This window comes from Struthio camelus, chromosome 2 (assembly GCF_040807025.1).
Source record: "Struthio camelus isolate bStrCam1 chromosome 2, bStrCam1.hap1, whole genome shotgun sequence".
Lineage (NCBI taxonomy): Eukaryota > Metazoa > Chordata > Aves > Struthioniformes > Struthionidae > Struthio > Struthio camelus.
Window position 1 is genome coordinate 52,576,226 of NC_090943.1, and position 14,498 is coordinate 52,590,723.

The window sequence follows — 14,498 nt, forward strand, 5'->3', positions numbered from 1 at the left end:
TCAACATTTTCAAGGCTTCAGGGCCTAGGCTGTACTGAGAAGCTAGTGTTCCCTCTCATCTAGTCTCCCTTTTTACCAGAGGTTACCATGCCCTTGGCAGAGACACAGCACATAATCTGTTTCTCAGCTGCCAAAGTTCACTGTCTGACTATTTGCTTCAGGTCACGTTTATATCCCGCATTGTGAAGCAAGAAGTGTTGCCTATCAGCAGAAAAGTAGATTGTTAACTATAACCTTTCAAGCTGTCCCAGTGTAAGCTGTTAGAGGTCATCTGGTACCACCCTCCACTTCTGCAGAGCTTTTTCCACCTGCTGTTTAATAAATAAGTAACAATGGCAGCATCCCACTTAACTGCTTCACATAGGCTTCCCAGGCCTACAAATCACTTTGAAAGTCACTGGCTACTTACGTTTGAATGGCATCAAGCCCTGCCATCTTCATCTTCAACAAGCGATCTTTCCAGTAATATCGGGGAACCCGTGAGTAGTGAATGCTACCTGAGATGTAACGGAAAGGTTTCCCATCCTTGACAAAGCACTTGCAGCCATAATCAATCCCAAAACTCCTCTGGGGTATATTCTGCATACAAAAAAAAAAAAAAAAGTTACAGAATGTAAGCTTCTTCTGCCACAAAAGACATGGAGAATGGTCTATAACAACATCTCTGGGATGTCCAGAATAGAAGGTACAACAGGGTTAAAATAGCTGGTGTCGCACGGCTCTCCACTTAACTCTAAGTAGCCCACCTGAGCCTAGCAGACCTAAAAACTGCAACACAGCTGCCAGCTAAGCAGCAAGGAGAGCATTCAGCACTACACCCAGCTATGCCGCGTGCGTTCTCAACCTTTAGCAAGTGAATATACGTCTTTTTACGTTGATACGTTTTGCAGTTGCTTACACCAGCACAAATGATGCTGAACTAAATAGGTCAGATTTACTGATTTGGTGAATGCTAACACTTGACACCCAATACTTCAGCTCACTGAACTTTTGGGAAACACAACCTTATTTCCAAACTAATCACACACACTGAAGTCTAGAAGCACTAGCCAGTCAGGGGCTTCTGAAGAACAAATACCATACTCCAAATGCTCCAGGGCACTGTTACGTGCAGGGTTTGAAAGCTTAGTTTCTAGTAAGCAACAGATTATTCAATAGATTAGTCTGGGAGATTGCATATGTTTATGAAAGTCACTAAAGATTAGCCACTTGTGGAGATGCAGAGAAAGTGGGGAGGCAGAGAAAAGAACATTTACTGAGGCATCGGGCCAAAATATATGTCAATCACTGCTAAACAGGATATATCATCTATGAAGATAAGAGTATAATCCAAAACACAAGGAATATCTAGTACTGCTTTCAATACTTTTCCAGCTACGCATGCCTAAAACATTTAAACGCATGAACTTAAAAGAAGCAGGAAAATTAGGGATAAGAATCTGCACTTCTTACCCATAAAAATACCTTAACTCCAGGAACATGGGATCACTCCTCAAATGAGTGTATGATTTTTATCAAGATTCAAACTACTATGACCAACAGCAATATTTCTTTTGCATCAAGTAACTTGCTAAAAACAAGGAAAAATCAAAAAGTTTTACTTTTTAATCGCCTGGTCCTGTGCCTTTAAGGTTTTCTAAAAAATAAAATAAAATAAAAATAAAACACACAACACCTGAACATCTCACATCTCTCTCACATCTTTCTGTCATCCCCATGACCAGCGTTAATTTTGTCCTTCCCAAACTGCTGTAGACAGTTGGTTAAGACTGGCTTCATGTTCGAAGACTTTGCATTTTATTATATTCAATACAAAGCACATTTAAAAAAAAAAAAAACCCTTCAGGAAAAAAAAAAAAACAAGGTATTTAATGAAGTAAAATCCTAAGTCAGCAATGATCAATCAGTTATACACATCTATTAGAAAACAAGCCACAAGTTAACGAAATAAAAACAAAACAACATGATCATTCAATGTTGCACTAGTCCAAGTGAAAAACACCCTTAAATAGGGGAAACCAAAAGCTGTTGGAAGGCACTGGCCTGCTTTACCCTGGAAAAGAGAGGCCTTGGCTTGCCCCATACTGACAGTGCAGCTTAGCGGTTAGGAAACTGATTCAATGAAACAAAAGTGATGAAGGTGGAAAGACAACAGATGTAGGCCACCATTTAACCCCGGGTGGCCCCCCGCTGCACCAGAGGCACGAGGCATCCATCACCTGGGGAGCTCTGCCCTCGGGTGAGTAGGGACCAACAGGCAACACAGCTGGGAAGAACCTCCCCCATGAAGCCGCTTCTTCCAGTTAACGGGTAAACAATTCTGTTACAGTCGCGTGTACAACCACAGAAAGAGTAAAGAGAAAGGAATGGAAAGAGCGAAATTCAGCAGATATGTATAACCATAAAGCTCCAAGTACTGAAGCTCCTGGCCAACGCCACTACCCCCAGCTAAGAGCATACTCGTAGTGCAACACGGCAGCAAAAGCAGCCGGCGCACGGTAAGGCTGCGTCACGGGCCAAAAAGAAAAAAGCACAAAGTACAGGATGAAATACAAACTACACTCCCTAGAAAACTAGAGGAAGAAATTACTGAGTAAGCATGCCTATCCCTACACTATCAGTAAAAGGAGCAACTGAGTGAGATAACACCGTACAAACATTTGAAGACTACAAACTCCAAAGAGAAGGGAGACTGCAGTGAGTTGCAACTGTGGTATAGGCAACGTCTCCATAGAAAACCTAAGATCAAGTTGTGGAATGTGTCTTAACATGCACATAACAATCGAAAATACTCTGCCAACACCAAACAAGTGCAATTGTTTGTGTGGTAGTCATATAAAAATAAATGTGAAAAGATACCGCCCTGAGCTGACAGTGAAACAAGAACTATAAGACTGAAGAAACTGCAAAGTATCTGCATAGCAGAAGCTTTTTAAGCCCCAGTCACACAAACACAGACATAAATTCTTAACAAAAGCACTTCCACAGAAATTGAAATAACTCCCCACTAAACAAAGGTATGCACATACCAGGTGTCTATAAAATCGGGGCCTTACAGAGCTGAGAAGTACAAAAAAATATATCACCAGGTGCTCTGGGACAAAAGTAACTCAAATGTGGGGACTCTCCCTGGGAAATTATGTTGCTGTAATAACTCCAGCCTGTTAAACCTTGACTCAATTAGCACTGCAAAGAATGCACAGATATGCAGAATGCACAGGTCTGCTGACTTTTCTTTCAGTATACATCAAAGTGACATTTTACAGATTTTTAATTTATAGCCTACATCTTGATTCCTGAGGATATTGCACTAGGACGGGAATGTTCTGGGTATATCCCATAAGAAAACCATTCATCCTTACGAACAACAAGTAGAACATGTTTCACGTTCTTCTGATGTTTGCTACCCTAGGGCACTGTGGCAAGTCCTGGCATTAATGCAGAGTTAACTGCCTCAGAACTACTGTGAGTAAATGAAATCCAGAACCCTGGTGCCACAACACAATTCTACAATAATACTATTAAAAAAAAAAAAAAAAAAAGAAAGAGAGAGCGAGCGAGTGTAGGAGAGATGGGGAGAGACCACTATGTTTGCGATCTATTCTGGCATTTCTTGCCTTTTATAACAGTGTTTTTATTTTTATCTTGCAGATATAACTAGTATAAGCTTTGGAAATAAAAAAAAAAAGTCCAAATAAATTGCTGCGCTCTAACCTCCTCACTCAGACTAACCACATCAGAGGCCTATGGAAGAGACACTTGCTCTGTTTACTGCAGACAGCTGTGGAGAGGTGCTGAACATTGACTCAACTGTTTACACAGCTCCACTCTGAGGACCGACATCTCTGGCAGAGAAATGAGAATTTCTTGAAACAATAAAAGGAAGGTATCAGTCACGAAAGTGATCATTGCCAAAGTGGTTAACAGTTAAAGAGTATGCTCTTAAGGCTGCAAACATAACTGTATATCACCTTCCTTGCACATATACCTCATGATACAGTATTATCACAAAAAAACAAAAAACCCACCACACTCAAGATCCACCTCATTCACTGCCTGTAGTAAACAGACCTCCCTTATTGTCAGTGCACAACTACCCGTTCTTTACACCATACAATCTAGGGCTTGCAATGAAGCCAAAATGGTTCTCATCACAAACGTGTGCCTGGATCTGTCAGCACTGTATTTTTATGACTGTGAATATACTGCAGGAACGAATTCTCTGCATCTCCCTCAAAGGTGGCGTAGTGGGTCTACAAGTTTGGTAAGCAGGTTTAACAGGTACAACTTAACTGCACACAGCTTAGGCTGCCAGGTTATTCATATCATGTCACACTGATGCCTAGTTGGAAATTCAAGCCCTTAGATACATAGGTATAACGCCGTACCTCATACGTTCAGAGCATACTCACAGGGAAAAGGGCAGAATTGAGGAATGTCCCTTCTTAAACCAAGGAAGTGTTTGTTTTTGCAACCTTAATGCTCCGAATGGTGTCTAATGCATATTTTTCCTCAACTTCGAAAACACTTTTCATATAGTTCCAGCACATAAACTGTATTAGCCATTTAACAGTGGCTAGAATCTCTTCTCCAAATACACAGGAAAGTTTTTTTTCCTTATTTGGAACAGAGATAAACGTGGATACAAACCCTCCATGGGCCCCTCCACCTAGGAAAATTTCTAACTTCTCTTATATAGATCATTCCAAAACAGAACTCCCCTTTTCAAAGCCCCTTCCACCCCAAAGCTGTATCAAAAGTATCAAAATGGAGAACCACAAACTGCTCATGTTTTTTCTGCTCGTTCCCAGAGACTCCTTAGTATCCCTTCTCTGCCCTGGCAGTAGTTCTTCTCTGCCCCGTATCCTCATCCTTTTGCTTGCACTTCCTTCCAATAGTAGGCTTTGCGCAAATTTAATAGTGGCCTTACCTTTCTCATTTTCCTCCATGCCTCGCTTAGGAGTGAGGGTGTAAGATTATCCAAAACTAGTCAGACTTACAATAGGTAAGTTTTTGTTGATAAATAAAATTTTTATGTTACAAATATTCTGTATGAAATCCTACAATCAATATTGTTACAAAATAAAAGATCATTAGAGGCATCTTTCTTGACAAGTGAATAAAGTTTTATTAAATCCCAATATTTAAAGCATTTGTTAAACCACAATTAAAACATTTTCAAATCCGCTCTCCACTGATCATATATTGTATTAAATATAACTTTCACAAGTGATTATTCTATTTTGATATTATTCTGATAGTGCTTAACATCCCCTCCTCCTCTCAAAAAAACATGAACTGGCCTTCTGGGAAGAAGAAACATATATTCTTTTGGTTAAGTTCTCCAGAGCATACGCATTCCACACAAAAAATTACCAAAAAAACTACAAAATAAGCAGCACAGCAAATTCTTTCATTTGGAATACTGAACATAGGTCTAAATCACACACATCCAAGTCAAACTGAAACAGCTATGGAAAAAGACTTCACGCGCAATCAGGTATGGCTGTCTTAGGTTTTAGAAAAGGTTAATTTCCTCTTACTATCAAAAATGGTTGATACAGAATATTTTCCCATTCATACCTAGAAAAAAGGCTTTGAACAGTTTTGGCACAAGAAGAAAACATTTTAAGTGGTAACTAATCATCGAGCAAACTAGCTTTTGGGGGAGTTAACAACAACAACAAATTACACTTGGAGAACTCAATATAAGTTGTGAAATGTTTAGGTGACCATCTTTGCTCCCAAAAGGTGACACAAAGAGCTTCAAAGAGGAACACGTACACACAAAGTAATGCAGAAGTCACCTGTGCATTCATGAGGGCAAGGGGAGGACCACTTCTAGCTAGGCTTTTGTGCATGTTTGGACAGAACAAGGAGAGAAATATGAGGTGGTGGTAGGGAATCATACTAGCAGCTCACTGGGAAATTAGCACTACCTACAGCTGGTCCCCACAAAAGCCTCTCATTTAAAAAAAGCTAGCTAAACAATTAGTCTGCTTATCACAGTAATAACCCTCAGTGTAACAAATGAAAAATACCTTCCTGGACTACCGGCCTAGAGGGCATGCTCTGCACTACTACACGTGGAACATAGCTTTTAATAGCAGGCATTCTGATAAGAAAAGAAAGGCCACAGGATACCAAGTCTTTCCCTACGTAAGCACATTTGGCATCCCTAAGTGGCTGGTAAGAGCAGCCAAAAGGACCTCACACAAAGACAGCGAGCCATGTTAAATACAAGTGGAAACTGTAGGACACTTAAGCGGATATTTTTGCAAAAGCATTAAAATGCTTTACAGAAGTATAGGTACTGTGAAACAGAAATGATTTAGTCCAGTAAAGAGCCTGGCTGCTCATTTGTTAAATTTTCAGACTAAAAGAAGGCTGATTTCCTCAGCTTTTTGATTAATCTTCCAGTACACATGCTGTATTCGCTAGTATGCTCTTATGGTTTTTCTCAATATTCCTGCGAGTAAAGACGCAAGATGTTCTTACATAGCGGTAGGATACAAAAACAGTTTAGCAGTTAGAAATTCAGGAATTCGGGGGGGGGGGGGGAGGGCTGAAGGGAGTGGATGAAAGGAAACTTCAAATTTTCACTTACAGAAAAAAAATGCACTTTTATAAAGCCTATGGTACTTCTCACTTGACCCCCAGCAAAATGACAACAGGAGCTGAACAATAAAAGAGAAGCGTCTGGTTGAGAATCACACAAGAAGGCAGGAAAAGATCGAACACCCCAGCTCTGGTCTTGACATCTCTGGACTCCTGGATAAGCACTAAACTCTCGGCCCATGCCGCTCAGCTCCACCCGAGAGGAGCTCCAGTACCAGGGGGCAGGAAGGCAGAGCGTGAGCCCCTGCGGCTGCAGCTGGACAACCCAGGGGCAGGGGCAGGATTGCCAGGCTTACGTTGTTTGTGGCGTTTCACATCGTTACGCTGAGGTGGAAGGGATGGGGAGAAGAGGAAGTAAACTATTTCATCAGCCTGGATAATACCTGCTCATTAATTTGCATTCTGGCTCTCTTAACAAGAGCACAAAGCTAAGAAAGCAAGAAAGTTTTTATTAATTTTTTTTTAGTCTATAAAATTTTCCAGAATTATATTAATATATGTTAGACCCTTCTAGGAAAGAAAGGGAAATTCCCCATTACTCACTCTACATAACAGTTCTTCTGTTGTATATATATGAGAGAACTAGGATGTCAATACGCAAACACTGTTAAGGAAAGTTACCTTCTGTGAAGTTTAGTTTTCTTAAAAAGGACACTGCTTATTTGAAATTTAAAAACCTTAGAAGAAATTCAAAGTTTCAAGTATTAACATATTGAACATCATTTGCATCATTTTCCAGTAGCCTCTCCTTACTCTTCTAAGAGAAAAATCACAGAAAAGAGAAATTAAGCATGAACAAAAAAAATACAGAACGGAGTGAAAAAGAGGCTCTGTATTTCACCTTTCGATTTTGTGCTTTGCAACAGAGAGGTACTGAATGCTCAGATAGCAAGAGAATTTCCGTTAATTAAGAGTTTGCTTTTCATACACTTTCATTAGGGCAAATATCATTATGTAATTACTAGGTGCCCAGTTATTATGGGGAAAAGGCCTGCAGAAAGACAGCTACTGCCACCCTTTAATATAAGCCTCCTCAGCTTTTTGGGTGAAAAAAACAAATCTCAGGAACTGTGGAACGCAGCTACGCGGTACCTTATTTTATTGGTAAGCAACTCAAACTGGAAGCCCCACTGCATGCTACATAGAGATAGCGGAACAGATGGTCTAAAGATACCTGTCTCAGTCAAAAAGCATGTTCTCTTCCAATAATATTTTTAGCGTAAGGCTTCTGGAGTTGACAAGCTCGAGAGAAACTTTGCAGTGCCTTCTGCAAAACATGCATATGTAATTTCAATGCAAGAAGTCAGAAGTTCACCTGTCTGACGTCTAGTAAGGGGCAACTGCCTAACATATAATAAGGTAAACAGCAGAACATGAGCTAGCCACAGGATACAGGTATTATTAAAGGTGCACAACACAGACATTACCTCCATGACATTAGTGTTATCCTTAAATGCAGAACCTCAATAGTAATGAACTCAAAGAATTAATTTCTTCAGCATTTTAACACACCCCTGATTTGTTCAATAGGCCTAATACAGTTAGTATTTTCTCCTCAAACTTAACAGAAGCTGCTTGAGTCCACCCTAACACATCTTCTCTGACTTCCCTGAAAAAGGATTTGCTTCCAGAGCAAAAGAGTCAATATACTGACCAACAAAGATGGCAGAAGTCTGTCAACTGGGAAACTCCTCAAGGAGAACGCAGAATTATCTCTGTTATTTCAGCTCTGCTGCCCAACCTCATGGGTATTCCAAAGTACATCGTCCCTGGGCTGACATAGACAAAGGTGTTCTGCCCAACTTTGTACAAGCCAACAAAGAAGGGATTCAGAAAATAAGCCCCAGCATTTAGCGGGAACATCTGCCCTCCATGAGTATGGCCAGAGAGGATTAAATTTATGTCTGGTCTCTCCTGAAGGGCCCATTTTGCAGCAACTGGCTGATGGGCTAACAGCACTATTGCATGCTCACTGCTACAACCACCGAGAGCTTTTTTTAAATCCATGCCATGCCCTGAGTAGCGTAATACATCCGCCTCAATATCATCAACACCAGCCAGGCAGAACCAGTCGTCAGCGTTCTTTGGTGAAACAATCTTCACGTTCTCATTGTGGAGTGGCCGAATGTTAAACGATTTCAACAGTTCAAACCAGTTGCCAACATCTGATGTGTAGTACTCATGGTTTCCTGTGACAAAGTAAGTCCCTAAAGGGGAATTAAGTTCTCCAAGAGGCTCAACAGCAGGTCGTATGATATCCGCCTCGGAGTCAGTCAGGTCCCCAACAATCACTGTGATATCTGGTTTCAAAGCCTTAACCATTCTCACAATCATGGCAAGCTTCGTCTTCCCAACTGTAGGCCCCAGGTGGATATCCGAAAGCAACACCACTTTCAGATTATTCATTGTTGCTGGCAGCTTGTGAACAGGAACCTCCACTGAATTCACAGTCGGAGGCTGGGAAGCATTTAACAGCCCAACGACAGTCAGCACAACAGTCAGCATGACTGCCAAAACTGACTTCATCGCTGTTCTGCTATTCTTACTGCCTGCTTTAGCACCTCTCCCAGCCAAGAACTTATAAGCCTGCTCTACAGAGCCTAGAGTAAAGAGAAAGAAGATAAGAATGATATAGGCCCCTAGGCAAGTATAGGCAGCTAAAGAAAAGAAATAGGGCTCTTCTGCAACAAGAAACAGCACCGTAAAGAAGCTTGAATGCGCCAAAGCTAGAAACGTCAACACGGCTATTTTCCATGGCACGAAACAGAAGGAGCTAGCAACTGAAGACCTGGAGAACATGGTGACTGTGCTTCTCCACACATGAAGAGATCCTATCAACATGAGCGTGTTAGCAAACAGCACCATCTGCAACCTGAGAAGCCAACGTCGTGTCTTGAGCTCCAGTTGTTCTGCCAGGTAGCTCCGCGATACCATCGTGGAGAAGAAAACCGCTCCTGCAGCCACTGCAGCCTTCGCTTCAAGGGGCAGTTGCTTGAAGGAGATCATCTTTGCTTCCTGACAGTCCCCTTCTGCTCTGTAGGAGTCTCCAGCAGACAATAACGTGGTTATGAAGGGATGCCTTGAGTCAACAAAGCCTGCAACCAGGAACCAGTATCAGCCTTTTAAAAATATTACATACATCCCCTTTTTCCCAGACTACAACCAAAGAAATATTACTGTGCATGATCCACTCAGGAGACTAGGTCATGCAGAATCACTGTCATAAAAACAGGCAGGAGATGTACTGATGCAGAGTAAATTAGGTATCTGAAAACACTGTACTCTGACAGCCCAGTTCTAAGCTTTCTGTCTGCCTCCCTCAAGGACCCTCACCCTTTTTTTTTAAATGATAGTGCCTCATTAATACTTCCTTATAAGAGCTGGCAGTAGATCACAACAATGATACAATGGAACAATTCTGGAACAACAATTTCTGGAAACAATCATGAGAGCATTTGAAAATCCTGTACCCAAGCTGCTTCTCCTGTTAACCCACTGCACATGCTTCCTGTTCTTCTTCTCAAGCAGTTGGCTCCATCTCAAAAGCAGATACCATGGTACGCCATCCTTAATGAACACAAGAGGTTTTACCAACACGTGCTACAGCAGCAGTGAAATCCTCACTACAGGGACTATCATATGCAACTGTAGTCCTAGAAACCACAGATTACGTGTTAGGAGATATCCTTGCCTTCGCTTGTGAAGAAGAATTACCCAAAGTCCTCAAAATTGGTAGGAACAGCAAAACCCACATTGCGTTTTGCTGCTTACTTCTGCCATGTGTATGATTCCTAAGACTTGACACCTACTTCAGCACATCCTGGTCTAATAGCATTCAATTAAGTTGAAAAGGGATTAAAGCATCATGCGCCATGCCTCTTTAGAAGGAAACGGAACGCTAAAGAGTAATGCACGCCTACTCCCAGATTAAAAATAAATAAATAAGCATCAGTTATGTTTAACTTATACTAGAATTCCCAGTTTTGCTTTGTATTTTGCTCAGAGTTCACAGTGTTTCTACTCTGGTACAGTTTGTGTATTTTTATTTAAAATAAACCCCGCTATTTTATTTTAATCAAAGAAGAAAAAACATGGAAGGTCTTTCATTACCTACAATAGTGATCAAGTTTGTTTCAGGTGATGCAACTACCTTAGTTCAAGCCACACAGCAGCACGTACTTAATTTCAAAACACTTCCTGTCTCTCAGTCCATATTTAACTAGAGGAAAGGCAAGCAATCATTACAGCCAAATACTGCGGAACTAGGGCATGAAAGCAGCCTTGCTGGGTTATGCAGTGAACTTAAAAGTCTACAAAGCCCAAGTGGGCCAGAATGCTACTCTGTAGCATGTACTTTCCCAAGCTAATTTAAAGGAACATTAATACCACTAAGACCGACAGGTCCCTACTGTATTATTAAGGACTAAGCCAGGATTTTGCAGGACCCTCTTTCATTGATCGGTCAGGGAACTATAGGTTGACAGAGAAAGTCTCATTTCCTCAAGCCTTCTTAGCTGTCGTAACACCATTCTTACAAAAAAAAAGGTACTATTTTACATATGTGCTTTCTACAGAAAATAAATAAAGCTAGGCAGATAAGAACACCAAAAATGCCCCAAAGGGTCAGGCCCATGGTTTCTCTAGCCACGGGGTCATATTCTGTCTCAAGAGCAGCAACAGGAAGTGTTTAAAGAAATCACATGACCCTGGCACCCCTCTGCAGCCCACGTACCCCTCCAGCAGCCAGAGCTGTTACATTAGGCATGTAGCACCCCTGCCTAGTCCTTTTAGTATGTTATTTATGAAGCTGGTGTCCATTAATCTGCCTAATTCTTTTTTGAACCTGTTGATACGGTCTGCTTCTGCTTCCTGCAGGAGCAAATTCCTGCAATTTACTATCTCCTTTATGAAGTACTTTATCCATTTTAGACTTATCTATTAGTTTCACCAAGTGCTCCCATTCCAATACTACTAAATTTGGAATCAGTTTTCCATTGTTCTTACACACCGCCTTAGTCATAACGCCACCTCTCTCCAAGATCATGACTTATTCAACATTCCCTTTGATAAACGTCTCTCATGGAGCTGTGCTACTTTTCACATTGCTTTAACCATCTTTGCAGTTAAAAGCTTGCATCAAAATAACTAAATAGTTTGCTTCCAACTCAAAGCACAAGCGCCAAAGCAGGGCTCCCACAATATTTGTAAAGATGAAGGATTTAGCTAGGCCTTCGGCACACGAACAAAGAATCGACGCGGGGAAGGGTGTAACTCCCTCTTCTCACGCAACCACAGAAACAGCAAGGTTTCCGGTGCGTGCCATCGGCTAATGGAGTCCAGGTATCAGGTAACTGCAGCTCCATTTCCCCTCCCCCGCCCCAAGGGTTGCCTAACTAGGCCCGAGAGTACAATGTTTCTCAAAACAAAGCCTAAATGGTGGCAGGAGTACACCTAGCAGAACCGTTTCGGCCGGCCGGCATGTGAGGAGGGTATCGGAGAGAACCAAAAAAAAAAAAAAGCAGCGAACAAGACAATCCATCACCTCCCTGACTGAGGATGCACAACACCTCTCCTGCTGCGAGGGGAAGGCGCTGTCAGCGCTTCCTCCCCAGAAATGAAAGTCAGCTGAGAGACCACCAGCCACGGAAGGGGGGGGGGGGGTAGGAGCAGGGCCAGCGCCATGCTTCGGCCCTCCCAGCCCCAAACCTCTTTTTGCAGCTGCACCTCCACCTGGCAATTCCCACCAGGGAACAGAGGGAAAGCCGGACATCTGCACCCCAAATAACAACATCAATGGATCATAAATCACTAATGAATTAATAATGGATCTCAGTTATTTAAAAAAAGAGAGAGAGAGAGGAAAAAAAAAGGCAGAGGCAGCGCAGACAGCATCCTTCTTCCTCCCGGGGCGGTGAAGCTCCGGGCGAGGCCCGCAGAGGCAGCGCGGCCCCCCCCGAGGGGGCCACCCCGGCGCCCCTCAGAGCCTGGGGCCGCTCCCAACGGCCGCCCCGCCCCGCCCCCCCCCTCCAACGGCCGCTCCCAACGGCCGGCGAGGGGGCCGCGGTGGGAGAGGCGAGCCGCAGAGCGGCGTCCCCGGGGCCCGCGGCGGAGCGGGAGCGCCTAGGCGGGGGGGGGAGGCGAGGGGACTCACCGCGGCCCGGAGGAGCGCCGCCAAGGCGGCCAGCGGCAGCAGGAGCCGTAGCATGCCGGACAGCAGCGGGAAGGGAGGAAGCGGCGGCGGTGGACGAGGCACTCCTCGGCACGCCGTCCCATGACACGCCGGCGTCAGCTGACTGCCCCGCCGGGTCTGCTCCGCCCCGTGGCGCCGCCTGACCGCCCCGGCTCGCCTCGCGTGGGGCCTCCTCGACCCCCCCACAGCCCCTCCCGGGCGCCTGGGGGAGAGCACAGGGGAAAGCGAGGCAGGAGGCAGCTGGTCACGGCGATGCGGAGGCTGCTGGAGCGGGGCGGGGGGACTAGCACAAATAGGGGAGCAAAAGCATTAGCGGGCAGGTCTCCTCCTGCCCAGCGTTTGGAAACGGTGCACAAAAACCTGAACGAGTGTGTGTGTGTGTGGGGGGGGGGGGGAAGTGTAAAACAGCCGATCACCCTCGGAAACGAGGGTGCAAAAAAAAAAATAAATAAAGCAAGCCTACAACACCCGGTATTCCCAGGCGGTCTCCCATCCAAGTACTAACCAGGCCCGACCCTGCTTAGCTTCCGAGATCGGACGAGATCGGGCGCTTTCAGGGTGGTTTGGCCGTAGGCAAGTGAACGGCTTCTTTCTCTCCTTTTAAGGACAACACCGCGGCATCATGCTACTCCAATCCTATCCAAGCTGCTTCCCTCCTTGCCCTGTTGTGAACAGGAGCGCCACCAACAGCCCACCACTCCTTTTGCCTGCACCGTCTCTACAGCCACCTCACCCATCTTACAAATCCCACCTTACCAGCCTTGCGTAACATGCGCACTCTCACTCACCAGCAATACAATAAGGATGTACCCACCAACCTCAGGCCCTCCAGATTACTTCATATGCCCCCTCCCCATCCTCCCCACAAGGATCACTCACAGGATCGGGGAGCTCAGCCCCCTGCCAGCCTGCCTCTCAGGACACCGAAACCCTCCAGCATCAGGCTCGCATCCCAGCTACCCAGAGGGGACGAAGGAAGTTCCCCCGCTGCCTCCTCACACCTCCACCTTTCCCACACCAACGAGGTGAAAAGGAGTCTCCTAGTTTCCGGCCCGGCACAAGAGATGCTGATAAGCACACACCATTACAGGTGGGACTGCCATGTCTCTACCAGCTTCTACAAGCCCAGCTGTCTCTGAAGGTGGCCTGGGGCTTGGCCCCTCTGGGAGCAACACCCACTGGGATCCTGTCTCCTGTCTTTCCACATCCCTGATGCTCCCTCTTCCACCCGCTCGCCTGCTGGTGCTGCGTCACGCTAGTGGACCACGCTGCTGGCAGGACACGAGCAGGTGGAAGACGGCCTCGACGTGGCCCATTTCCACCTCCTGCCTGAGGCTCTATAGGGCAGCTGACGAAACCTAGGGCAAGCAAGGGAAGCAAAAAAAAAAAAAAAAACACCCTAAAACAGAAAGGGACAAAACATCTCCTGCACCTCTTCTTCCCAGGCAGTCTCACGGCCGAGTACTAACCGACCAGGCCTGACCCCACTTCGCTTCTGGGAAGAGACGGCATCGGGCGCCTTCAGGCTCGCGCGGCCGCGCACGCCGCCACGCCAGCGCCCAGGCCCGCTGCTGCCCACCACGAAGCGCCCGCTCGCTCCCCTCGGCGCACAGCCCCGCACAACCCACGCCCCGGGCCCGGCCCCCGCCGCGGGGCCGCCCCCCGCGCCGCCTTCGCCCTCCCCCCGGCC

General features: G+C 45.0%; 2 protein-coding genes and 1 non-coding gene across 5 annotated transcripts in view; all 3 read right to left on the bottom strand.

Moving 5' to 3' along the window:
* Positions 1-13,073, bottom strand: part of GLB1 (galactosidase beta 1) — a 48,674-nt gene extending 35,601 nt beyond the window's left edge. Inside the window, exons 1-2 of the mRNA XM_068935718.1 lie at positions 12,770-13,073; positions 410-579 (exon numbers count right to left, since the gene is read on the bottom strand). Of these exons, the coding sequence (XP_068791819.1) occupies positions 410-579; positions 12,770-12,823 (224 nt within the window). The 5' untranslated portion in view covers positions 12,824-13,073. The remainder of the gene's footprint in view (positions 1-409; positions 580-12,769) is intronic.
* Positions 5,105-14,434, bottom strand: TMPPE (transmembrane protein with metallophosphoesterase domain). Of its 3 annotated transcripts, none has more exons than XM_068935721.1 (2): positions 14,241-14,434; positions 5,105-9,713 (listed from the first exon to the last, which is right to left on the bottom strand). In XM_068935721.1, exon 2 carries the CDS (start codon positions 9,622-9,624, stop codon positions 8,311-8,313), a length of 1,314 nt encoding a protein of 437 aa, XP_068791822.1. In that variant the 5' UTR covers positions 9,625-9,713; positions 14,241-14,434; the 3' UTR covers positions 5,105-8,310. The 3 variants fall into 3 exon arrangements, with proteins under 3 accessions (XP_068791822.1, XP_068791821.1, XP_068791823.1); XM_068935720.1 differs by having other exon boundaries at positions 14,278-14,429; XM_068935722.1 differs by lacking the exon at positions 14,241-14,434 and adding an exon at positions 10,089-10,191.
* Positions 13,265-13,383, bottom strand: LOC138066392 (5S ribosomal RNA). The gene has a single exon (XR_011139831.1). It is a non-coding gene; the product is annotated as a 5S ribosomal RNA (ribosomal RNA).
* Positions 14,435-14,498: the final 64 nt, after the last annotated feature.